The sequence below is a fragment of the Apodemus sylvaticus genome, chromosome 5, assembly GCF_947179515.1.
Source record: "Apodemus sylvaticus chromosome 5, mApoSyl1.1, whole genome shotgun sequence".
Classification (NCBI taxonomy): domain Eukaryota; kingdom Metazoa; phylum Chordata; class Mammalia; order Rodentia; family Muridae; genus Apodemus; species Apodemus sylvaticus.
Window position 1 is genome coordinate 129,029,710 of NC_067476.1, and position 27,150 is coordinate 129,056,859.

The 27,150-nt window shown below is 44.0% G+C and overlaps 1 protein-coding gene across 5 annotated transcripts in view; it reads left to right on the forward strand.

The window, feature by feature from the left end:
* Positions 1-27,150, forward strand: part of Rin2 (Ras and Rab interactor 2) — a 210,998-nt gene that overhangs the window by 137,220 nt on the left and 46,628 nt on the right. For 3 of the 5 annotated variants that reach the window (XM_052183807.1, XM_052183811.1, XM_052183808.1), the window contains one exon: positions 8,893-8,993. The exons of 1 other annotated variant lie outside the window; for it this stretch is intronic. In XM_052183807.1, the coding sequence (XP_052039767.1) occupies positions 8,893-8,993 (101 nt within the window). Of the gene's footprint in view, positions 1-8,892; positions 8,994-9,237; positions 9,390-27,150 lie in introns of those variants that run through there. One more of the 5 variants, XM_052183812.1, reaches the window with a different exon arrangement.

Sequence of the window (27,150 nt, forward strand, 5' to 3'; positions counted from 1 at the left end):
CAGTTCCTTAAGACAGAGTAGCCCAGGTTTTAAAAAAGTCCTGATTTTTATGTCACATACAAACATGAATTCCAGAGGAATAGAAGACTTACAATCAAATGTATGTAAATAAGCAAACCTGTAGACAAGTCCAAGTAGAAAATATATGATCTCTATACTACTTCAAGATAAACACGAACCATAATGGCCAGTTGGAGGATAGTGCTACCTTCTGGCCTGGGAGCATAGCCCTGTATTCCCCATTACTCCGAAGGCTGAGGTAGGATGCTCAATGGTTCAAGGCTTGCTTGGAAAACAGACTGACAGAGCATCCTAGACAATTTAGTAAGACCTCAATTTGAAGTTCTCCTTCCCTTTCCTCTTCCTCTTTTTCTTCCTCTTTTTCTTCCTCTTCTTCCTCTTCCTCCTCTTCCCCCTCTTCCTTCTCTTCTTCCTCTTCCTTCTCTTCCTCCTCTTCCTCTTCCTCCTCCTCCTCTTCTTCTTTCTCTGCCCCTTCCTCCTCCTCTCCTTTTTTTTTTAATGAAAAAGGTACCCCAAAAGGCTGGGTATAGTGGGATACACCTTTAATATCAAAACTTGGGAAGCAGGCTGTTCTTTGTGAGTTTAAGGTCAGCAGACATATCAAGTTACAGGCCCGGTGAGACAATACAGTGAAGTCTGTCTAAAATAAATAAATAAATAAATAAATAAATAAATAAATAAATAAATAGATAAATAAATAAATAAATGAATAAATAAATATTAGGGATAGGATAGAGCTCAGTGATAAGTGTGCTTGCCTAGCGAAACCTTGTCTAAAATACATACATACATGCATACATACATACATACATACATACATATAATTAGGAAATGAGACCTGTCTAAGATAGATAGATAGATAGATAGATAGATAGATAGATAGATAGATAGAATAGATAGAATATCTGGATAGATAGATAGAATATCTAGATAGATAGAATTAGTGATAGGCTAGTGTTTAATGATAGAGTGCTTGGCTACCAAACACAAGTCCCTTGGTTCAATCACCATTACTAGAAAAGAAAAAAAGAGATTCTATCATCATTAAAGGTTTAAGAAAAATGTTAATTTACACTAGTCTGAAAGAAAGTATTTGAAATATATGGGACAGTGAATCCAACCCACACCTCTGTACAACTTAATAAGAAAAGTAAAGAAACCCCCAACTTAGCAACAGATACATGAAGAGGCAAAAAGAAACACAAATACATAATAAGAATATACCCAGTACCAAGCAAGTCAAAGCAAAAAAGAAAAAGAATTGCTCCATCAGATTGAATGAAGTATCTAAAAATTGGATAACGGGGATATATATGGTGGCACATCTTTAATCCCAGCCCTCAGGAGGAAGAGGCAGGCAGAACTCTATGAGTTTGGGGACATCCTAATCTAGTCCTAAGCTAGCCTACATATCTAGTTCCAGGCTCAATGTGTGTGTGTGTCTGTGTGTGTGTGTGTGTGTACATATATACATAGTTATATGCGTGTACATATATATATGTATGTACACACACATATGATGTTTCAGTGGATACAGCACTTAACATTCAAGCATGAGTTACTAGAATTTAGATCCCCAGAACCCATGTAAAGTCTGGTACAGTTAGCACACACTTGTAATCCCAGTGTTCCTACAGTGGTGCCTAAGGCCAAGACAAGAAAACCTCCACAAGTTTGTGTCTGAGCTAGCCCAACACACCCAGCAGTAAATAGCAAAAGACCCTGCCTTAAATAAGTTAAAGGCAAGGGCCCATGACCCAGATTGTTTTGCTGCATGTGCACGTGTACACACACATTTAAAAATAAGACATCAGTAGAGCTGGAGGAATCACTCAGTGGTTAAGAGAACTAGCTTCTCTTCTAGAGGACACAGATCCAATTCCCAATAACCACATGGCAACTCCCAACCATCTGTAACATTCCAGATCCAATGTTTTCTTTTGGACCTTGATGCTACCAAACTCATGTGTATTGCACAGACAAACATGCAGGTATGACTCTCACACATATATATTTTTGAAAAATAGAATATCAAACTCAGAAAAGTGCCATAGACACTTTTAAATATGGCAGAGGCAGAAAAAAAAAGAAAGAAAGAAAGAAAGAAAGAAAGAAAGAAAGAAAGAAAGAAAGAAAGAAAGAAAGTAAGTCACATGGATAACTGTGACACCACCTATAGCCCAAATACGCAGATACTGGCATTTCTCTGATCTTTCACATGCTACACAAGGAGAACCTGGGATGCTCAGCTCAGCATTGCTCATGATAGCAAAGCAGTAAAGTTGACCCCAGTGTCTGTCAAAGTCGAGTGGAAACTCAGGTGTGTGTCTGTAACCCAACATTGGAGATGCTAAGGTAGGAGGATTGTCATGGGTGTCACATCAGCTTGATGCACACAGCAAATATTAGAGTAGTTGGGGCCATGGCATGACCCTTCTAAAAATAGATAAGTAAGCAAAGGAAATTAAGATTGTGGTATTTCCCCATATTTAGGTGATTCCTGCCAGATTCTGTTTAATGAATCTTATGGCAGAAGTAATCTATGAAGCATGACAGTATGATTCATTCCATTGGGTGAAAAAAAACAAAACAAAACAGAGAGATAACATGCAGGAATGATCCAGTTGGGCATTGTCACCAGCTTTTGTAATACCAGCACTCAAGAAGGTAAGGCAGGAGGATTGCCTCAAGTTTGAGGCCAGCCTGGGCTACATAACTCCAGACCAGGTTGGGGTACAAGTGAGGCATTGTCTCAAACAAAATAAAAACAAAGAAAGTAGCTGATCATAGTGACACTTGTTTATAATTCTAATGCTCCAAGGTTAGAAGATCAGAAGTTCAAGGCCAATCTTGGGTACATATGGAGATTGAGGCCAGCATAGGCAATGTGAGACCTTGTCTCAAAATAACACTATCAACAAACTTTTGTCTACAAATGGAGTCAGGAGCCCTTTGCTACCTTTTCTTCCCTGGTGATAATTCCAGTAAAGAAAAAAAACTTGTTTACAAGTGTGGAAGAGAGCCATCATTTTCAGAATTGGCTTTGGAAAGCCCCCGGTGTGGGATGTACCCACCAGACCCACGGAGCAGCAGGTCAACAGAAATAGACAGGGGAGGGATTGTTTGGATCATGTGATTCCTCAGGTCCTGGAATAAGTCTTTTCCCACACAGTTGATTCCCAGAATGCAAAAGCCCACCAGACGCCAAGGCCACGTTGATGAATTGGGGTATAGAAGAAAGTGTGAAGCTGGCAGCCAAGTGCCCGACTTTTCCCACACCCTGGGTCTCCAGCCATCACCCTATCAGCTGCACATCCCTTCTCAGCATTGATAACATTCCTGAGTGACTCCAGGGACTCCCAGCCTCGCTCTCCAAGCACTTTCTTGTTCTATTTTTACTTGACCTTCAAGAGAACTAGTCTGCTTTTATCTAAACCCCCAAAAAAGAAAAGATTTGGGGTTCCCTCCCTGTTCCCTCCTCCCTCTTGTGTACACAGAGTTACATACAATGACTTTCCTTCCCGTTAGAGGAAAATGGGTGCCCAATAGGTGGGAGAATTCTGGACAGATAGAGATGCCCCTGCCCAGTTCCTTCCTTGCTGGTGGTGATCAGGGTCTCTTCCGGGCTGAGAGGGCCCTTCCAGATCCGCTCTTAAGCTTCTCTTAGCATTAGCTCTGTGTAATCTTGATCTAGAAAAATAGAAAAATAAGGGGCAGTATATATAGGAAGAGGAAAAAGAACACTTAGGCAGCAGCAGTGGCCGTATTCAGTCCTCCAGCCACCTTTCCATAGCATCGCCCCTTCAGACTTGTGACTGGCCCAAGGTGACCAAGCCCACAGAGGAAGAGTGATTTGAAGTCGGGCCTTTCTGGGCCCCCAAGGTGGACCAGTTACCACTGCTCCACACTGCTGAGCTGGGGATTAAAGCTGAGAGAGAGAGAGAGAGAGAGAGAGAGAGAGGGGGGGTGGGGGAAGAGACAGAGACAGAAAGACAGAGACAGAGAGACAGAGATATGCATGCCCTGGCTCTGAGAGAGAGAGAGAGAGAGAGAGAGAGAGAGAGAGAGAGAGAGAGAGAGAGAGAGAGAGAGAGATGCATGCCCTGGCTCTGATGGTGGAGCTCTGGCTCTGATGGTGGAGCTCTGCTGTGCTGTAGTTTGTAGCTGGTATTCTGTTGGGTTCAAACCTTAGTTACTGTGTGCTGTTTTGAGAATGACAGAGACAAGCTGAGGTTTTGGCATAAAAATCATGGTCCATGAACTTTATGCCATGCCAACCTGAGGTCCCACCTCGCCCTCTGACTAGAGCAGATAACAGCCACTGTTGTCCCCCTCACTAGGGACAGCAGGCTTCTTCTTTGACCAGAGTGCTCAGAAGCCACACTTTATAGATGCTTCAGCATCCAGTCCTCTCTGGACCATAGCCTCAGCATAGTGGGACATCAGCAGAGACATTCAGACTTCTGCACTGATGCTTATGTTTGGACTGTATAAGTTGTAGAAACTTAGGTTCAGTGGTTCTCAACCTGTGGAGCGTGACCCCTTTACGATTGAATGACTCTTTTACAGGTGTCACCTAAGACCATAGGAAAACACAGATATGTTTTACAATTAGTAACAATAGCAAAAGGTATAGTTACAAAGTAGTAATAAAAATAATTTTACAGTTGGGAGTCACCACAACATGAGGAACTGTATTAACAGGTCGAGGCATTAGGAAGGTTGATAGCCACTGCTTAATATCACCAGGTATGGGAGAGGACTTATGCAGAAGCTCCTGGTGGCTTTAACATGGGTCCCCCAAGGGGTTATGTCCTCAAAGAATGTCCAAAAGAATGAATTTAGGAAGAACCAAATGTAAGAGTTTATAATGAAAGCTTCTAAGAATTAAAAACAAACAAATAAGCATACTCTTATCAAAGAACAATATGAATAGCTCTGAAAGCTCAAGCCATAGAACTTCAGAGAGGAAGGAGTGGCCTTCGGTGTTGACATTTCCTGTGGAGGAGCCTGATGTGTCTACAAACAATGCTAAGAGCAGGCCTGACCCTGGAACATTCGACTCTGGTTCAATACTTGAGGAATTCCCTCTGTATTGTCAAGGGTGCATGCTAAGTAGAGATTGGATGGAGGGGAGAACATGCCCCCCTCTCTCAGGGATCCATCCAGGAACATTTGCATTCATTGATCTTCCTACCTTCAGGTCACTGTGCAGAGAAATAGTGTGCTCGTAATTAGCCACTATATTGGTACCACTAAGTGAGAGCCACAATACAGGGTCTTGTGCTTATTTAGGTTCAAAGTGTGGAGCAGAGTCTGAAGGAAAGACCATCCAGAGACTACCCCACCTAGGAATCCATCCCATATACAGTTACCCAGAGACTATTGTGGATGCCCACAAGTGCTTGCTGACAGGAGCCAGATATAGATGTCACCTGGGAGACTCTGCTAGAGCACGACAAATACAGAGGGTGAAACTCTCAGCCAGCCATTGAACTGAGCATAGGGTCCCCAATAGAAGAGATAGAGAAAGGACCAAAGGAGCTAAAGGGGTTTACAGCACCATCGGAGGAACAACAATATGAGTCACCAAGTACTCCCAGAGCTCCCAGGGACAAAACCATCAACCAAAGAGTACACTTGGAGTTACCAATGGCCCCAGACACATCGGCAGCAGAGGATGATCTTGTTGGACACCAAATGGGGGAGAGGCCCTTGGTCCTGGAAAGACTTGATGCTGTAGTGCTGTAGTGTAGAGGAATACCAGGACAGGGAAGCGGGGAAGGGTTGAGTGGAGAAGGGGAGATGGCTTACAGGATTTTGGGGGGGAGGAAAGGGGACAACATTTGAAGAGTAAAATAAGAATATACCTAATTAAAAAATAGGGGGGGGGGGGACAAGGGCTAGAGCTGCAGTCAAGGTTCAGTGGTAGAGCAATGCCTGAGGAAGGATCTCAACTGCAAGGGTCGCTTGCTTCTTCTGGGGAAGGCCCAGATCTTCAGCCATCTCACTGGCCTGCAGTAGGGGACTTTCATGTTCAAATCAGTGTTGTTGGTAGCCAGTGATGAAGAGTATAGAAGTGAATGGAGATATGGTAAACTACTCGTGCTGCTGGGGTGGGAATCTTTTCTGTGAGGTTTACATTAGGCTATGACAGGGTGCCCTTTGGGTGGGCCCCCTGCTATGTACGGCTCTTGTGTCTAGACCATAGTGCTTGTGAGCACCTGTGGAGGAGTTAGCTCCCTTTAAGCTGCAGTTCTAGACTTTCACGAGTTACCCAGTGTGGGTGCTAGGATCTGAATCCTGTTCCTCGATAGTGCTGTTAACTACTGAACATTCTCTCCAGTACGTGTTTAAGATGATATCATTCCAGGCTGGGCCCTGAACTCACTGTGTAGGACAGTCTTGAGTCCTTGATTCATTTGCCTCTTCTCCAGGCCCAGGATTACAAGCATGCACCCTCACACCCTGAAGATTAATTTTCTAATACTTTTTTTCTCATGATTTTTATATTCAACCATCAACTCATATCCATTTCTGACAAGTTGTTCCTGGATCTTCCTCTTCTTTTCGTTCTCACTGGCCCCAAAAAGCCCAAACTGGTCTCTCATCTGGGGCCCTGCTATTGTTCTTAACTAGTGTCCCCTTTCTCTGCCAGCACGTACAAGCATCTATAGCCTAATGACAAGATTTCTTTTTTTTTTTTTTTGACCAATCTCTGGATCTTGTGTTGGTTAGGCAAGTGCTACTGAGCTGTGTCCCCAAACCCAACTAGACAGTGTCTACAGATCATGAAATGTGAGCCTCCCAATTGCCACAATTAAAAATGCCTACTGGCTCTTACTGCAGGAAACTCAAAGGCATGAAGAATGTAATATTAAATAAACATCATCTAGGTCCTGCATACTTCATTTTCCAGACTCTGGAACTTTCTGCATGATGGACTGTCCCTTTGATCTTCTCATGTCATTCAGGGCTCTATTACCTGTGTAAACACCTTTCCTGATAACCCACACTAGGTAGCAAGACCCCCTAGTTACCCTATAAGTACCCCTAACATACATACCATCAATATCAATCCAGAAAATCTCAACCCTCAATACTGGAGTCTGTTTCTCCCACCAGAATGCTAGCCCAGTGAAAACTGAGACCTGCCAACCTTACTCTCTTCACTTCATGCCTGGCATGAAGTGGGTGACCAAACACGTTTGAAGCTGAGTAGATGAATGAATGAAGTCAGACTTTTCAAGTAGCTTATAAATAGGCACATTGAATGTTAACACAAGCCACACATATATGAAAAATAACTTCATTTTCAAAAGTCTGGAGCAGAGTAGCAACCATACATGCTTTCTAGCCAGTTACAGTGACTAGTCAATGTCAGTAGAGCATATATTGAGAAGCTGGAGAGTGCATCTCAGGGGTGTATCACTGGCCTGGTATGCACAGATCCTGAGTTCAATCTTCGGCAATGCAAAAGAGAAGATGGTTGGGGCATGTGGAGGAGTGGGGTGGGGTCAACGAAGGTGGATAGATGAGCCTGAGGTTTACTCCAGCCTTTGGGATGGGATGGAGCCTCTTCACAAGAGGTGAGGGACACAAGATAGTTGAAGCCATTGCCAAAAGAGGTCACAATTATCCCCTAGATGTCTAGGGGGGGTTCCCCACCCAGAATTACCCATTCCTAGACTTGAGCGATCTTTACTCACCACTTAGTCTGTCTCCATGGTCTAATATTGAGATTTTATATTCATTTGTTCATTTGTTCATTCATTCATTCAATCATTCATGCAGGTGCAGGTTCCCATGTTGTTCAGTATGCTCTTAGTCTTCTGTGTTCAAATGATCCTTCTGCCTTTACCTTTCATGTAGCTGGAAGCAGAAGTATGACCCACTGGTTTCACATTTATCATCTTAAAAAGCTAAGCTAGGCATAGTAGTGGCTCATGTCTGTAATCCTAGTGCTCAGGAGGTTGAGGCAGGAGGGTTGCCTTGAGTTGTAGGTCAACTTTGGTGTGCATAGTTGGTTCCAGATCAACCTGAAAGACCTAGCAAAATCCTTTCTCAAAACACCAAATCAAAAACTACAGTGAAAGAGAGAGACTGAAGCAGAAAGATCTCAAGTTTAAGGCCAAATTGCCATACTTAGTGAGTTCAAGACTAGCCTAGGCTACATGGTAAGGCCTGGCTCACTCATGATTCAGTCAACCGATCAGTGAATGCTGGCGATACAGCTTGGGTAGCCTGGGTTTATCCCCAGAATCTCATACAATTTGAGTTTTTAAGTACTACATTGTTTACTTGTCTATTTCTTTTTGAACCAGTGTCTTATTGTGTAGCTTAGACTGATTTCAAATTTTTTATACCCCTTCCTCAGCTTCTTGTTGCTAGGATTATCGTTGTGTGCCACCATGCCTTGCAATATTTTTTTTTCTGAGACAGGGTCTCACTCTGTAGCCCTAGTTGGTCTAAAACTCATTATGTAGACCAATGCGTGCCTCTACCTCACAGAGATCCTTGAAATATTTCTTTTGGCAAAAATGAGTTTGGAGGCCTGGTTTGAGTAGGATTTATTTATTCTTCTATATTCATGTTGAGCAACCCAAACTGGGCGTCAGACTCTTTTCCTTATTACAATACTGAAACCCCAGCTCTTTCCCAATATCAAAACCTAAGTTCTTCCTCTTTTTAAAGGGGAGCTGCTCCTCCCCCTTTATTTTTTCCTCTGGTTAGAGGAAATTCACAGAGCCAAGATTTAAAACTGGGGGTTGGGTGGGGGGGTCCTCTGTTGAGGGCAGGAGCTCCCTGGCTTTAGGAACATGGCCCCGCCTCTTCACTTCCTGACGTCATGCTATTTTTGTCTCTGTATAGCTCATTGACACGATCGCCTCGGAGATCGGAGAACTGAAACGGGAGATGGTGCAAACAGATATCAGCCTGAAAAATGGCCTGGAACCTTCTGAAACCCACAGGTGATCAAAGACAAAGCTAGGTGCTGGTTGCAGCGAGTTGGGGGACTCAGAGAAGCTGGTGAATGAAGAGGGCTGACATCTCCGTCACTCCTTCAAAGTTTGGGCACTGGGAGTGTGGTGGTAACACCAGATGAAATTCTCTGTAGGAGGTGGGAGTGGCCTAGAAGCTCCTTGCCTGCTTGTTTATTTTAATTGCTTTGAAGGCACTTGAACTTTATACCTTCTTGATTCCTCCTGGCACCAGAACCGGGAAATTGTCAGTGCCATGTCACAATGATGGAAAGAGTAATTCAGCGGACCTTCCGTGCATGAAGTAGAATTCAGTATAGCCCTGGAAGTCTCCAGAAGGTTTAAAGGGGAGCAGCTAAAGAGGATGGACCCATTTTGCATTCTCAGGTCAGAAAATTCCTCAGACCTACATAGCTATTAACCTGAAAAGCCATCAGGGGTTTTATAACTGAATGAGGTTGTAAATGACTGTGTCAGTTTGGCATGCTGCATACTGTTTGAATATGTAGGAGGGGCTGATTTTGAGTTGGAAAATTATCTTTACAGGGGTCAGAGATGAGGTTGTGGGTTGAAGGTCAAGCCTCTTAGCTCTTTGATATAGCCTTTGTTGTTGACAGAGAAGCAGAACGTCATTGCTACAGAATGATGAACGTGTTAACTAGGTTCATCACCCCCCCCCATCCTCCCACCCCCCTATTCCCCCCCTTGACCCCCTTCCCCCCCCCCTCCACTTCCCTGCTTGAGGCTGCATGGAATAGTACAAAGTTAAAATTTATGATGTGAGTCTGTTTGCAAGTCATAGGACACGTAGACAAACCAGGTGACACTGGTTGCCCAGGCAAGTCTCAAACTAGCCTGACTTGTTCTCTGCCCAAGACTGAGGGAGAAAAAAAAAACAAAAAACACAAACCCAGGGAGGCAGGTGCGAGGCAGTTAGAAGGTGGTGTCATAAGCCATGCTTCTCAGAAGGAGCTGCATTTGCCTTAGCTGGGCAAGTTCTAGGTACCCTCTACTTCCTAGCCATCTCTACAACGTAGTGGAGGCAGACCAGGTGTCCCTCTATGCTTCTTGGCTTTTAGTGCTTTCTTTATACTCTGGTGTGAAGGGCTTTGGTTAGTTAAATTGTTTTCTTCCATAAACTTGACACACATGCACAATGCATAATGGTTTTCAGCTACAGAATTTTCCCCCATCTTATATCCATAGTTAAAGGCTATTCTTGGAATTTTTGTGCAGGGTTGACCTTTAGCCTCTGCACTGCTATGTGTAAGGAAAACTATAGTTGAGACTGATATGGAGTAGAATTTAGAAACATTTGTTTCTTCCATGTCTAGGAAATGTAATGCTGGGAGATAGACCCCCCGCCCCCAAGCTCTGCAGGGAACAGACACAGATATAATTCTATATATTCTTTGTTTACATTTCAAATAATTTCCCCTTTCTTGGATACCCCCCTCCCTGAAAGTTCCATAAGCCCTCTTCCCTCCCCCTGTTCCCCAATCAACCCCTTCCCACTTCCCTGTCCTGGAGTTCATTTAATCACTAACATTTCTTGTGTTTATTTGTGGTGCATGCTAAGTATGTGCTATACAACTGAGTCTTACTACACTGAGTATAAATACAACACTCCCACCCCTAATATCTCTTTTCATCTTTTTCTTTCCCAATTTAAGAATGACCCAAAATGTAGGGCATGATGGTCACAGTAGCACATGCTTTTAATCATAGCAGAGGCAGAGGCAGCGGCAGGCAATCTCTGTGAGTTGGAGGCTAACCTGATCTATATAGCGAGTTCCAGGTCAGCCAAAGCTACATAAAAGATAGACCTGGTCTGAAACAAATGAGAAAACAAAACCAAAAAGAATGACCAAAAGTACACCACCATAACATATTTGTTCAGACTAATATCTCTGGATACTGTGTTTATTAGTGTGGAATTTACTCATTTTTAGAGCTATCTTACTTGCCAGACATAGTAGCAAATAAGCACTATGTGCTTAGGATGTGTCGGCCTCAGGGGTTTGTAGCTACCAGCCCATTGTATCTTCCTAACTATTTTAAAAGACAGAGGTTCTGCTTGTTCTACTCATGTGGAAATTGATAATGTGGCTAAAACACCAAGCCAATGATACTAGGTCATTAAGGTTTTTTAGAAGCAGCGATTGCTTTTCATGTGTCTATTTCCCCCAATGGAGGTATCAGGAGAGCCAGGCAAGAGGGACGTAGGAAAAAGAGACTGAGTTGTTTCCAGAATTAAGGCAAGACATAGCTATGGGTACAAGACCACAAATCCACCCTGGAGTTGTCTTACTGCTGTAGAGAAAAGTGGTTGGGCACACAGAACCCATGATCCTGAGACTTCAGAGGCTGAGGCAGGAGGATGGAAGGTTCAACCTGAAAGGAGGGAGAGAAGGGAAGAGGGAGAGAAGGAGGGAGATGGAGGGAGGGAGGGAGGGAGGGAGGAAAGAAAGGGAGAGAAGAGGGAGGAGAGAGAGAGGGTGCGAGGGAGGGAGGGAGGGAGGGAGCTGGCTAGCAGTTCCACCCTTCCTAGGAAATTGCTGCTATTCTTCCAATGCACCAGATGTAACAAATGCACCCTTGTCACCTTCCTCTGACATCCTTCTCCATGAGTATGAGTCTGATGGAGCCTCTCCTATCCCTCCCAATAGCCATTGCAAAATGCCTGAACTTCCTCAATTGATGGAACCTGGGGTTAAATACCAAGCTAGTTTTCCTAGGCAGTAAAGGAACCTCTATTCCCTTGCTTGGGTTAGCGTTTCTCTACTCTATGGTTAACTCTGAAATGTTCTTGCACTCTTAATGTTTTCTTGTACCCTGGTCTCCTTTTCAGAATAGCATATTTAAATGTGTTAAATCTAATTGATGGGATGGCATAGGAAAAACAACTATGCTTGAAAACCAAGGGCAAAATGTGTACAAATGTAGTATTTCACAGCAGAGACATTTCTTTACTAATGCAAGTGGGACCAGCAATGGCTGTCATCTGAGCAGAGGGGAAGCTCTGTCCCTGGTGCGATTGCAGAGGAAGCACCTCTGGGTTCTGTTGGCAGCGAAGGCACAGCCTCTGGGACTCTTGTAGTATTGTTACCCATAGTCCAGGAGGAAAGAGGTTCATGTTCTCCTCACCACCCCGTGTATGTATGTGTGATCGGACACACTGGCTCGCCTGTGGAGGCCAAAAGTCAACTCCTGGTCTCTTTGTCTGTTGTTTTACATCTTATTTTTTTCTGAGGCAGTTCTCTTTCTGAATCTGGATCTCACTGTTTCAGTTAGACTAAGCTTTCAGCACCTCTCCACCTCCTAGCACTAAGGATAAAGGTACAGTGAACCACCACGTCCAGCTTTTACAGGGGGGGGGGGGTTGGATGTCCAAACCCAAGTCCTAGTCTTTGCACATCAAAAACTTTACACTGAGCCATCCTTTTTGGCCAGTACGTTTATTCCAAAGGGAAACCACAGAAGGCTGGGGGTGTGGCTCTGCTGTATTCTGTCCCTAACACTGCTTATCACCTACACACATCCCTGTGTATCTGTTAAATCGTCTCTAAGCAGAGTAGAATGGCACATGCTATGATGGTGGCATTGGGGAAGTAGAGGCAAGGGGATCAGAAATTTGATGTCAGGGTATCACACCAGAGACTCCTCTCCCCTCCTCTCTTGCTGCTCTGGCCTCTATCCTGTGATCCCTTAACCCTGACCCGCTTAACCCTAGAATCCCCAGACCTCTTGGACCTATTCTCTTTATCTCTTTGCTCTTCATGCAGTTGGCCTTATCTAAGACATTTGGAGATTTCTATACTTGATGCCCACATCAGTAAAACAGGAATAATGATAGATCAACTTTATAGAATCCTCAGGAAGAATACACAAGCCAAAGGCTAGAAAAGACTTAGCACAGTATCTGACCTGTCAGATACAGTGTATATTTACAAAGAAAGTCTCTAGAGTCTCAAGTTAACCCCATCTGGTCCTATGGCTTTGATGCCATCAACATGTTGGTGATTTCCAACTTAGGTCCTCTCTGGCTGATCCTCTTTATGAGTTCAGAGGTTTGCACCAAACTTACAGAGACTGCAGTTGAACTCTTGGGGTCCCCTTGCAAAGCCACTCTCTCCCGGGTCTTTCTAACCCACTCACATGAACCATCCTACCATTTTTGCAGCCTCATGCTCATAAACCATCTTCCATCCATCTTCAGCTCCTAGCAAATCCACCCATTAGAGTAGATTCAGGAAGGGACCCCTTCTCAATGGCGTGGTCACCATGCTCCCTATCTGGTATCCTGGACACAACGCTTTCCCTTTTTCTGGGCTGTCATCTAAACAGCAGCCAGTCAGTCTAATCCTGACTATTTCGCACTGTAGTAGATATTAGAACTAATCCAGAAATAAGTTTGTTTGTGCCAGTCTCTCTGGCAGCCTAAATTGACCTGAAGCCATGATTCTCCTGTGTTAGTCTCTCAAATGCTTAGATTATAGGTCTATACCAATATGCCTACCTCATAGGAGGATGTCTGTAGGTTATTAGCAAATACAATACCATTTTATATAACAGAGTCCAGTATCCACAGATTTGGGTATGTCAGGGGTTCTTGAACCAGTACTGAAGGATTTGTGTGCCTATTTGCTTACCTAATCACCTTCTACCTCCAAGAAGGACCAAATTCCACGAAAGCAGGGGTTTGGCTTGTTATGTTAGATTTTGGGGCCAAGAGTTGTGCCTGGCATATGGCATATCACCCATAGCTGTAGGAGAATAGGTTGGCCAACAGGCCCATAGCAGCCCTGTGAAGATTCTAATTAGTTAGTCAAAGGCCAAGCATAAAATGCATGTGACCATACACACACACACACACACACACACACACACACACACTAGTGTACACAAAAAAGAAAGCTGTGCTGAAGCGTATACAGTGATTACAGTGTATACCTGTAATCCCTAGCACTGGGGAGCCTGAGGGGTATTACAGGTCCCATGCCAACCTGGGCTATGCAGTGAGTTCAAGGACAACTTAGATAACTTAGTGATTACCTGTTGTAAAAGAAAAAAGGAAAGAAGGAAGGAGGGGAAAAGAAGAGAGGGAGAGAGGAAGGGAGGGAGGGAGGGGGGAGGAAAGGAAGAAGAAGAAGAGGAAGAAGAAGAAAAATGTGAGGTTGACCTTAGGCCTCCTCCCTGACCACAAAATGGTCCTGGAGTCCCCTCCCCTGTCTCCATCTGTGCTTCCTCTCTCTGTCCTGAGGTCTGGGCTGTTGGGGTCTTTGGCTTGTAGGTTAAGAGCTGATTAAATCTACTTCCACCCACTAGCAAAAAAAAAAAACCAAAAACTAGATAACCAGGAGGAAGACAACAGGCTCATTCCTGGTGGTCAGGCCCCTCTACATGGTATTGTGTCTCTCTCTCCTTCCAATGGCTGGGAGAATGGAAACATAACATTTTGCTCCACATTCCTCTGGGTAAAAGGTGCCTGTGTTGGGGTACACAGCCCAGGCCTGAAGTGGTTCAATGTTCCACCCTCATCTTCCCTGGGCTCATCATTTTGAGCCAACAGCCTACATATTCCTCTGTTCTCAGACAAAGAAGGATAACAAACAACAAAAAAATCTCATATATATTCTCTAGTCCAGATTGGGTTTTCAGGACTCCAGAGGATCCTAGACACACAGTCATCCTAGACACAGGCACTGAGGGGAACTGCTCTTGCTGCCAGCTTGCTGGTGCAGGGAGACTTGGTACCCTGGGTGATGCTGTGGTCCTAGTCCTCCTCTTGTCTCACCCTGCCCCAGTCAGACAAGAATTTAAAACTTCCTTGGCCAGTTCTAGTTAATACTGTTAGAAGGTAACAGTTGCCCCTCTACCTTTGGCCTGCCTAGAGTTTGAGCTTTATAGTAGCAATGAGAGGGCAGTGACATCAAATCCACTACTCTCTTCCCTTGAAGATCCAGATCTCAAGAGAGAACTGTGGCTTCCATCTAGGGTAGTGGTTCTCAGCCTTCCTAATGCTGTGACCCTTTAATACAGTTCTCCATGCTGTGGTGACCTACTCCCCACAATAAAATTATTTTTGTTGCTACTTCATAACTATAATTTTGCTTCTGTTATGAATCATAATATAAATATCTGTGTTTTCCAATGGCCTTTGAGGGGATCAAGACCCACAGGAAACATCAGAACATGTCTCTAGTGAGAGAGTTGTTTCCAATACACTGCTCTGTGTGTACCCTTCTTGAAGAACTCTACCCCCTCGGGTACCATTTTTAAAGCAATCCACCAATGTTAAACATAATTCAGCAAGAATACATGAGTATATAGCTAAGGTGAGTTTTCACAGAGAAACCCCACAGCCAGGAACCAGATCAGAAAACAGCTTCCCAATCTCCCTAAGGGTTTCCTCTGGTCATATCCGCTTCAAGTCTAACCAGTGTCCTGACTGGCAGTGACCTAGGTCGTTCTGATTGATGAGTTTATTGTTTGTCTCTATTTTGATGCTGGAAATTGAGCCCAGTTCATTATGTACATGCCCTATCTATCCTAGCTTTGCCTGATTTCCAACTTTATATAACTGGAATCATAACAGCATATGCCTCTAAAAGCCTGACTTCTGTTGTTCAACTTTAAAAAAATAATACTATTCCAATCATGTAACTTTTAAACCATTCTGTTATTGACTGATATTTGACTTGGTTCCAGGTCAGAGTTGGATTTTGTCATCTTGCATTTTTGTTTGTTGAGCAGGGTCTCATGTAGCCCCAGCTGGATTCCAGTTCACTGAGTAGTTGAACATGACCTTGAACGCTTTTGGGGGTAGAGGGGGGCATCTCACTAAGTGTCCCTGGCTAGCCTGGAACTTGCTATGTAGACCAGGCTGACCTCAAACTCACAGAGAGATTTCTTCCTCTGCCTCCCAAATGCTGGAATTAAAGTCCTGGACCACTGTGCTCAGAGACCTCCAACTCTTGATCTGCTTGCTGCTGCCTCTTGACTGATGGAATTACAGGTGTGCTGCAATATACACTGTCTGTTTGTCTGAAGAACTGTTAGCGTTTCCTGAACTAATTTAACTCAGGTCACTAACAGCATCATAACTTTAAATATTATACAGATATTTTTGTAGTTCTGCCCTTGAAATTACTACTATACCCTGTACAGGTTCCCATATTAAAAAAAAAATCTTACATTCTCACCTTTAGTAACTTCAAATATGAGATTCAAAGCAACCTCAGTTTATTCTTTTCCCATCTTTCTTCAATGAGACTCTGAATTCTCTGTTTAGAAGAATTCTAACGTCTTCTGAAGACTTTGGAGAGTGTATTCATGATATCCTTGGGAAGCCAGGTCAAGCCACTGGATGAAGAGTCACTGTGTCTTTTGACTTCTTACACTGTCTGTGTCATTGTGCCATGTTAGCCAGTAAATAGTTTCTTCTCACAGCACATGTGGAAACCTGTCTAAACCATAGATCACTGTTGCTCCAGACTTTGGGCACTTGCTAGAGAGTCACTGAGAAGCCAGTCCTAGAAACTGGGCCAAGCTCATCTTTAGAAGAAGGGTTGTTTTGAGAGTTGGAAGGTCCTGCTCTATGGTGGAGCCCTCAACTGGCATTTACAAAGCTCTGGGTGCCATTACCAACACTGAAAACAAGACGGGAAAGGCAAGTGGTTTTCTTCCTCTATCATGACTTCTGCCCTGGTTTCTGCAAAAATAGGAGACTTGCAGGAACCATGTGTTACAGAATACTAAGCTTCTTTTGTAGTGTCTTAGGCTCTTTGAAGAGAGGGTTTGATGTTCACAAGTTTATAGTCCCTTCTTAGACTTTGTCTGTTTGAAGAAGCAAACACATACTTCTCCTGGGCCTTAAGCACTCCCATTCTTTCTCAGGGAAACCAGAAAGAGAAGCTGTTTGAATTTGGTCAAGATTGAAAGGCAGCTAAAAGTGAACCCTGTGGAGCTGGGTTAGGTGAAGCGCTAACTCTGGGGGGGAACGTGCTCTGTCAAGCCGGGAGTGCTAGACTGGCCATTTCTCTCCAACCATCCCCTGAGCTGGCTTACTTCAAAGCTCTAAGAGTGTTTTCAATATGGCTTCAAAGAATTCGGTGAGGATTTGCCAACCCTCTGCTCATACTGTTGCCAACATGGCTGCGATTATGTCCAGGCTGAGGGGAGTATTACTGGAGAGGATACATTTTGTTAAGGTTCCCCCAGTGTGGCCTAGAGAGTCACATGACATAGAAAGGAGAGTATCGTAAACAAGTGGGTGTCTTATAATGAGATGAATATGGAGGATTATAGGTATGTAAAGGATGTGGGGGGGGGGAGGATTCCAGGTCAGTGGTGGTTTTAGAAAAAATGAGACTTGACATCCCTTCATTAAAGAATTAATTACACAGGTGAGAATAGCTTGTGATTCCAAACCCCAGAGAGCCATTCAGTGTGCCTCAATTCTTGGTATCTAGGAAAGTTTTTTTCCAAAGAGCATTTAAATTTTATTCTCTTGATTACTAAGAGTTGGAATGTATATTGTGAAGAAAACATATTAGAAAATAAAGTGATGTGTGATGAAGCTAGGCATGGTGGTACATAGGTTCTTCCTGTCCCTGAGGATGCTGAGACAGGAGGATGGGGGCTCTGAGGTCCATCAATGCGACAAAGACCTATCTCAAAAAAATCTAAACCAAAACAGCAAACAACTCAGGAGGCAGGGAGATCACAAGTTCAAGGTTATCCTTGGCTACAGAATAAGTTGGTAGTCTGGACTACAGAAGACCCTGTCTCAAAAAACAAAAACCCAAACAAACAAACAAACAAACAAGTGTGAGGCAGAACCAGGTACTATTCTCGTTGTATTTTATAAAAAGATAAGAGAGAGAAGCAATGTGCTTTGGTGAAGGTGTAGTCAGGTATGGGGAAAGGGGGTGCCTTGGTGTGCCTATGCTGAGGCATCCCTTCCCACTGAGGGACCAGCCACATGATGGTATAGTATAGAATAGAGTTTATTTCGGGCATGGGGAGGGAAGTTAAGAGGGTAGTAGAGGCAGAGAGAGAGAGAGGGAGAAGGAGAGGGAGAGGGAGAGAGAGGAGACAAGACAAGACAAGAGAAGTATAGGCCAGCCATGAGCAAGTGGAGAGAGGGGGGAGGGGAAGGGAAAGGGGGGAAGGGGTGAGAGGACAGAGCAGGGAGCAAGAAGGCAAGAACAAGAGGGAACAGAAGGAGCAAACAGCCCCTTTTATAAAGTCAGGCACACCTGGCTATTGCCAGGTAACTGTGGGGCGGAGCTTAGACAAAGTGCTGGCTTTTCTATCTTTTTGCTGTTTTATCTCAGCAGTGAATAGCTCCGTTTTTGTTTGCCAACTGACAAGGGTGTTTTTGTTTTGTTTCTTTTAGCATTCTGGTTCTGCTTTGGGTTTGGGGTGTTAGTGTAGGTTGGTGTTTTTCTTCATTTGTGTTGCTGTCATTGCTTGTGTTCTGTCAGTGTCTCTCTGTGTTGCTGGTCTATTCTTAGATCCTCCTACTTCAGCTTCCCTAGTGTCTGGGACTACAGGCCTGTACCAGGGCCCTTCTCATTGGCGTCCCTGTTTTAACCAGTGGCACCATTCTGTGTCATGGTTGTCATCTCTGTCAGCAGTAGACTTTAACCACGAAAGTGTAACACTGGCAACTAATCTCTAGGGCTAGATTCATTTTACACTTTTAGTTTTCTTTGTCAGGTCTTAAGGCTCAAGCCCATGGCCTTATGCCTCCTGCTACAGAGGCAGGTGACTACCAGTAAGCTGTCACCCTGCCCTATGTGATTTGGCAGCTTTGCCTCCTGGCTAACTTGGCTCTGCCAACACTATGTGCTTAGTTAGAATTCTGCTGGTGAATCAGGTCCAGCTAAGCAATAGCATCGGCACAGCCGGAAGCACTTAAGTAGTAGGAACCATGCATGTAGAGAATGCATGCCTCTCTGTGAAGCTGCAGGCTGGAGGGTAGAGCTGGCCTAGCCCCTCCTCCAGCCTGAGCTCAGCTCCAAGGGCAACCAAGACAACAGGTTCTTTGTTTCCACTTCTTATTTTTACAAGAACAAATGAAAGCCTTTGCCAGGACTGACTCCATATCTGGCCTTTGCATCTGGAGCTGGAGAGGAAGCTCCTGAGTGGAATTACCCCCATCACTGTTCCACCCCCTCCTCACCCCCAGCCCTTCTTGTGTGAAAATGGCCGCCCTAGGTGACAACCATCAGGTTTTGTTTCCAATTCTCGGTACTTTACTCCTGGGCCTCAGGAGTTAGAAATTTTAAAAATCAAATAAAATCCTTTAAAGAATAATGTGGGTTTTTTTTTCTCTCCTCATAAAAATCCCCCTGCTGCATATCAGTAGAAATCGCTTTCAGGAAGTCTTGGCTTCCTCCCACAAGAAGCAATAGCCCTCAGTCACACAGAAATCAAAGACATACCCAAAATATAGTAGGGTTTCGTTTTCCTTTTCGAGTTTGAAGGGATAAGAGGTCTTCAGGGAATTAAAGCGGTAACTTGTAGGAGGCTGAGAAACTTCAGAAGTTGAAAATATGGACCCTAATGTAATGTAATTGCCTGGCGTGCACAAGGCTCTCTGGCTTTGACCCCAGTACCACAACATGAACAGAAAGCCAGCCACAGCTCAGAAAAGTGGGCCTGTGTGGATTCTAGTTGGTTGATTTTTTTTTCCATCCTTTTCACTTCGAATAAGGAGTTAGTTGAATGACTGAACTATCTCTTCAGGAGATTGTTTTACACAATCACAGCTCCCCGGCCCTAGGCCGTTACGTCACCCTCTCTGTCTTGGCTAGTGGGTAAAAGTCCCTCAGGTCATCTGCCAACCTTTGTGCTATAAGCCTGATTTGCACACTAGGGTCTTGTGCCTCCGGGAATGGGTCTGGGCCTCCTTTCCTCTCTAGGCTTATAATGTTACCGAGAGGTTTAATTTAGCCTTGAGAGTCAGGGATCGCTGTAGTGCCTGAAGGTGTTAAGCAATCATCATACCGTAACCAACCAGTAGGTGTTTTTGAAATTGAAGGTTTCTTGGAAGTTTTGTGTGCTTGGCATAGGTGTGAGGAATTGTTAATTGTGCCAGAAATATTTTATCAGATGCAGACTTTTTTTCCTGTATGTACTCTTTATTGTTCTTCAAAAGGAATCTATATTTTCCCCAAAAGAGTTGACCCTCAGCCCTACCATCTGTAACATACCTGATGGGTTTGTTCCTGGGTTTTGGCACCAATGAAGGGGGCATAAAGAGAGAGGGGGGGTTAAGGGAGTGTGGCACGGCAGTGTGGGGGAAGGGGGTGCCTAGGTGGGCCTATGCTCAAGCACCTCTTCCCCCTGAGGGACCACACGCACACAGACATGGTATAGAATAGAGTTTATTCAGGACAGAGAATGGAAGTTAGAGAGGGAGAGAGAGAGAGAGAGAGAGAGAGAGAGAGAGAGAGAGAGAGAGAGAGCAGAGAGAGAGCAGAGAGAGAGCAGAGAGAGAGCAGAGAGTAGAGAAGGGGAGGACGGCTATGACCATGTGGAGAGAGGGGGGAGGAGAGGAGAGCCCAAGAGGGGCAGAGAGGTAAGAGTGACAAGAGGAGAGAGTGATAAGAGAGAGAGGAGGGGCAAGTAGCCCCTTTTATAGTGGGCCAGGTCTATGTGGTAGGGCATACCTGGCTATTGCCAGGTAAGTGTGGGGTGCGGCTTAGACAGAATACCAACAATACCACACTCCTCCCCAAACCAAAGCTTGGGATTCATCTCCCACTATGTGGTATCTGATTGGCCACTGCTGGGCATTTTGCTACAGAAGTAAGGATCTGCTAATACATGAGCAAAATCATGATAGACACAAGACTCTATCCTCTGTCTGGTCCTTAGTTCTTAAGATGGCCTGAGTACCAACCTCTCAAAGCAAGAAGCCTGGGCCCCTCCATTAAGGCACTCATATGCACCAGGGATGGGTCATTAGATTTCAGATCAAAGAGAGCTTCGGAGATGAATGCTAAAGCCACATTGGTCTGTGTCCAATAGTCCCCTAGTGTTGTTTCTCCAGCTCTGGCCTCCAGCCTCCATCGGGGTACCTGCTTTAACTTGAAGGGTTGTTCTCACCAATGCTATTTTCTGGTTTCTCTTGTGAGCATCAAGCTCCTTCTCCCAGAACTGCAATAAGCACTCTGTATTTAGCAACTTTAGACAAGAGTATTTGTCAACCGTGTCTACTTTGTCCTTGCAAGTCAAGACTAAATATCATCATTGGCTTTATACCCCAGGGCTAGAAAGGCTGTCTATAAGAGAAACTCATGAGCAATGAGGAAGGAGTTGCTGAAACTACTCTGTAAGGAATAAGACTGCTTTCTGGCCCAAGGCCCCCAAATGGCCAAAGACTTGTTAGCTAAGGTGATTTTGGCCACCCATTTCCAGACAAACAAGAAACTTTTATCTCCTGAGGCTAGAACTAAGCAGCCAGAGATGCCTTATCCGAGAGCCTGACTGAGGGAAGGCCTGTGTCTAAGGTTGAACATAGGAGCCCCAGAATGAAGCTCAAACCAAATACGCATGAGCGACTCCTCTTGCTCAGGAACAAGGACTATCCACGTACTGCCTCCCACTCAAGCCTCTGGTCATGCCTGCTCTGGGCTGAGCCTGAATGTGGTTCATGTGAGATCAACATGTGAAGGGATAAGGCTTTGGAGATATAAAGACAGCAGTGAGGAGATCCAGCCACGGGTAACCTGTAGTAGAAAGAGATTTGGAGGGGGTGAGGAGACTAGGAGTTGGGCTCAGTTTTGACAGGTTGGAGGGAGCCAGATAGAGCAATAGACAGTCAAGAATAGCTTAGCCCTGTGGGGGTGTGTATGGTTAGCATGTGTAGGGCCCAGAGTTCCAACTCCACCACCAGACAAATTAATAAAGTTGGGGCAGTTTAAACTCAACAAGGTGGGGCAAACCTGACAAAGAGTAGCTCTTACAAGCTGGTCTTCTCTATGAGTCCAAGATAAAGGTGTGTAAATATTAATACAGAAAAAAGATTCTCCTTTTCTAATCTAAGATGTCATATCCCAGATATAAACCATCTTTCCTGTTCCCTTTCCTCCTACCCTTAGTATTAACTCATGGGTTCTTTAAGCTGATTTTCCTTTTATATATATTTTACTTTCCTTTAAAAAGGTAAATTTCATCTCTCTACCATGATTGGGAAATACTGTTGTAAAAGGACACTATGACAATTGTAGTTTAAATACCTGACTTGGCTTTAGTTTTTATTCTACAGTTGGACATTGCATTCCACAAAACAGAAGAAGTGGCTCGTTCCAATGAGCAGAACAGATTTGTAAAAACTGATAGAGAGGGGCTAACAAAGTGGGGGCGGGGCGAATGAAATCAGATCAATTCTTTGTAAGATGGGTGGGGCCTAGAGTCAGAATGACAGACACTCTGGCATCAGATTCTTTCAAGCTACTTACTGTGTACAGATGAAGGTGGAGGGAACTCTCTTCTCTCTGGTGGAAAGCTGGCCTTTGCTGATTTGCTATTTTGTACTAGTTGGGATTTCCCAGAAGGTCAAGTAAGTGGCTTCATTTCACTTTGGTGACATTGACCTTAGCTAAATGTTTTACCTTTTAGTGTGTGTGTGTGTGTGTGTGTGTGTGTGTGTGTGTGCATGTGTGTGTATGTGTGTATGTATATGTGTGTGTTTTGCATGTATGTATGCATGAATGAAAAAAGGAAAGATATGACTGCTTCTAGGCATGGTGAAGGAGAAAGTATATTATAGATAAAAGGGAGAACCCAGGCAGAGGCATCTGGGAGAGCCCAGAGTAAACATAACTAGACTGAACTGGGCCATGTGAGGAAAGATGGAGAGGGAGGGCAAGAGAGGATCGGCTGACCTGTGTGCTTAGTGACCATGAGGGCCAAAAGAGGCTGTCTGGTCCCCTGGAGCCATGTGGGTGCCTGGAATCACAGCCAGGGCCTCTGCAAGAACAGTGTGCTTGTCTGCTGAGCCGTCTTCCCAGTCCCTGGCTATGTGAACTTTAGCCTGAGTGATATTTATCCCAGTCTCTTACAACATTGCATAGAAGTTCAGACCAAAACAGTGACCTCCTGTGTTTTCCATGTAATGCCATTAACATTAGTTCTACTCAGTAAAGCCCATGCTTCTACTAGCTATCTTAATTACTCTGCCACATTTTGGGAAAACTGTCAGTTTTTATTTTTATTTGCCTGTATGTTTGTTATTGAAAAAGAGTTTCACTAAGTAGCCATGGCTGACCCAGAACTCACTATACAGATCAGGCTGGTCTTGCACCCACAGAGGTCTATGTGCCTCTACCTCTAGGTATAAAAGGTATGTGCCACCAAACCCAGTTTCTTGTCACTTTTTAGCCAACCACTGGGATGTTGGTTAAAATATCTAAATGGACTACGACTTGCCTTGCAATCCCAGCGTTGTTGAATGGCTGGACAGGATTGTTACATGTTTGATGTTATCTTGGGCTACGTTTTAAGTCTTGGGCAAGCCTGAACTACATAGCCAGACTCTACTTTGTTCCCAGTGGAGCGGTCTTGAGTTTGAATTTGGTAGCAGAACTGTAGCTTTTTGTGCTCAGTGATAAAACGGAAGCCACAATTCAATTACTGGCCAAGGCAAACTGGAAGTTGGATTTGACTTGGTGTTTGTTTCAGTTTTCCTTGCATTGACAAGATTAGCATCCTATTGTTTATACTTGGCTCTGCCCATCTGCCTGCATTCTATAACTGCTCCAGGAAAACAAGAAGAAATTTGTTCCTTTAACATTTGGAAACAAAGGTCACCATGCAGGTCCATGGTAGAGCTCTTTCCCACCATGCAAAAGGTCCTGGATTCTTTCCCCAGCACTGAAACACAAGTAAGTAAAAATGAAGTATAGAAAACTCACTAGGAACCCTAGGGAATGGCCTTCAAGAATCAAGAACAGCAAGGGGAGAACATTCAAGGGGCACTTGGCTGGAGTTCCAAAAGCCTCACAAAGCGAGAGTTACTAAGATCCCACCACAAAATTCTTCAAACCCCAGACCTCAGGCAGCCATACCCAACATAGTCACTGGCCTGGAAGACACAGGCATTGGCATCTCTTCAAAAAATGAGGGTTCTACACCTTTGTAGGCCCCAAGGGAAGAAAAGGGGGATCGCTGGGCCAGAATTTAGGAATTGGGAAGCGGGAAATAAAAGCCAGACCATTCAGTAAGTTGCAATAATTATGGGTATCCCAAGGTATATGAGAACACACACATACACACACCTGTCCCAGTTACTCAGACCTTCCCAATGTCTCCAAGTAACTAGATTTCCATGACTCATTACTAAGCTCCTAAGTAGAAGCAAAATAGAGACCTTGATAAAGCATAAAGATGACTTTACAAGTGAAGGTGGACCATGAGCATGATCCTTGAACATAGCAGATTCCAAGGCGCATGTGTGAGCATTTGTAGCATGTGCTAAGTAGACACAGGCTCTCACACATGAGCATGGGTCAAGCAAAGGGCCAGGTAGGCTTAGTTAATTCCATTGAGGAGTTGTCAATCAAATATTTTAAGTTTACTTTGTCCATATGTATGTGTGTTAGGGGCAGGGCATGGAAGTTCGATAGCCGTTGGCCTTTTGAGAGACTCTACATTGGGAGAGCTTCCTGTCTTGGCCTCCCATTTCACTCTAGGGATGCTGGAATTACTCATGTGCACTTTTACCTGGGTTCCAGAGAATGGAACTTAGGTTTTAAGGCTTGTGTGGACACTGCTTTTACTTTTACTTTTACTTTCCCCTGGCCTACAGTATTTAATTTAAAGACAAACACACAACGAACCTTTTATCCTTAAAAGAAAAATGAGACACATAGTATCTTAAATGGGAAAAAAAAAGGTGCCCAATTTTTTAAAAGTCCTAGTTCTTCAACTCAATATAGATGTTTCTTACACATAAGGAGAAGGTCTATGGATCTGTTTTTGTTTTATTTGTTTTTATAAGCTTACTGTATTTTGTTCTGACTAAGGGAAGACAAAATTAGAATTTAATTTAAAGATCCTAACTGGCTTTATTTTCAATTGTGGGATGGAACAATGTATCATTCCATGAAACAGAAGGAGAGTAGCCATGAACCAACTAGACAGGAGCTTATTTTATAGCCACAAACAAGAACGATTTTTTTAAATTGCTTTGGGTGTTTCCAAGTAGCTTTCCTTGTAATGTGGGAAGAGGAAGAGAGGAATCAAGAAATACAGGAAGGTCTCAGGAGGCAGCCTTGCCCAGACAATCCAGGAGGTGGGGGCATGCGGAATGGAGGTAGGAGGATTACAAATTGGAGCCAGCCTGGTCTTAAAAAAGGAGAAAGGGGCTGGGTGAGATTATGGCATAGAACTTTAATCCTAGCACTGGGAGGCAGAGGCAGGCAGATCTCTGAGAATTTGAGGCCAGCCTGGTCTGCATAGCAAATCCTAGGACAGTTGGGGATACATAGAAAGACACTGTTTCAGAAAAAAAATGAGGATGGAGGAGGGAGGAGGAGCGAGAAAACATAACTGGTTAGCATGGGCTACTTTGGGTAACCTCTTACTTGATTAAAGCAGAGGGAATGTAGTTAAGTCAACTGAAACCTTCTTGTTTGGGAGACTGGCTGTTAACCTCTCTGTTTATTCTTTTTGGGGATTGTTTGTTTCTAGGATTCTCTAAAGGAAAGATAACAACTTGATTGACGTTGAGCAGCAAGGACTCCATTTTGATTTCAGACTACCTGTTTAGGCCTGGGGTAGAAATTTAGTCTATAACAATGGAGTCCCATAATTTTTATTTAACAGTCCCTACACTCCAAGGCGAAAGACTGGACCATCCAGAGCACTGCACATCTTCTGAGACCCAATAGCCAGGTGGATATGGACTGTTCTTGATTGACAGTAAGAATCTGGCTCCTCCCTCCCCCCCTTTTTTTTTTGGTTATTAGCACCTGAACTAGGATTCTTATATTTGGGAAATTATGGACTGAAAATATTCTGCTAATATTTTTCTGACTGAAACAACCTCACATCAATTTTAATTAACTAAAGTAGAAATTAATATATATATACATATATGTATGTGTATATATACGTATATGTGTATATATATTAACAGAGCCAGAACAAACCCAAAACCATGCCCATCCTAGGCTACACACCCTAACCTCGAATTTTTATATGCTTTTACTTTACTGTCTCACATCTCATTGATTAAAAACTAAACTATTAAGTCAACACAAGCACTTCAGATGTGTTTGGATGGAGCATGGGAGAAGGAGCCGTGTGCTGGAATGTTCAAGAAGGCATCTGGATATACCATGGTCTCTAGAACTGGTGCTGCACTGTGGAGTCTTCTGGCTTCCAGGTTCTGATCAGAAAGTGAAAGAGTGTCTCTCTCAGGATCTGCTGCACAGCCACAGTTTCTCAGAGGCAAGCGTAATCCTGCCGATTCTAATGAAACTAAGTCCAGCGCCATCCTGGCTGTTTTGCTGAGAGTTCTCTTTCTCACTGACGCCTCCACCTCCTCCAATTATTAATGCCCAGTTCCCAGAAATGAAGAAAGTGAAAAGGCCCCTCATCCCACACTCCAAAGAGCCTTAAGAGAGGTGTGAGCTAGGGGCGACAGGTGCCTGAGAGCACTGTTGGAATACTCAGCTATCTAACTCAGAGCCATGGTGCTGGGCTGTTGTTTCCATGGCAACAGATGTAGGCTCTGAGTTTTCCAGTGGGTATTTATTTTCTTCCCTTCATCCTCTCCCCTGCCCTGCTTCCCACTCTCCTGCTGACCCTCCTCTTCCCCTCAAACAGTCCCTTTTGCTTTCATATCATATGTGCCATGTTAAATGTAGATGCTTCACAGGAGAGAAAATATATAATATCTTGCCTTCTGTTACTCTTTTCCATCCCTCCTGCATTTAAACCCCCCTCTCTCCCACCATGCTCTTCCTCTTTTCCTAATGGTCTTTTATCTACTGGACTTAACATACATTCCCAATCCTTGCTTGCTCTCAGGCAGGTGAGCCTTAAGGCAGAGTCACCACCTGGTGTTGGAGGTACCATTTACAAATAAAACAATAACGCTCATGGTCACACATGTCTGGACCAG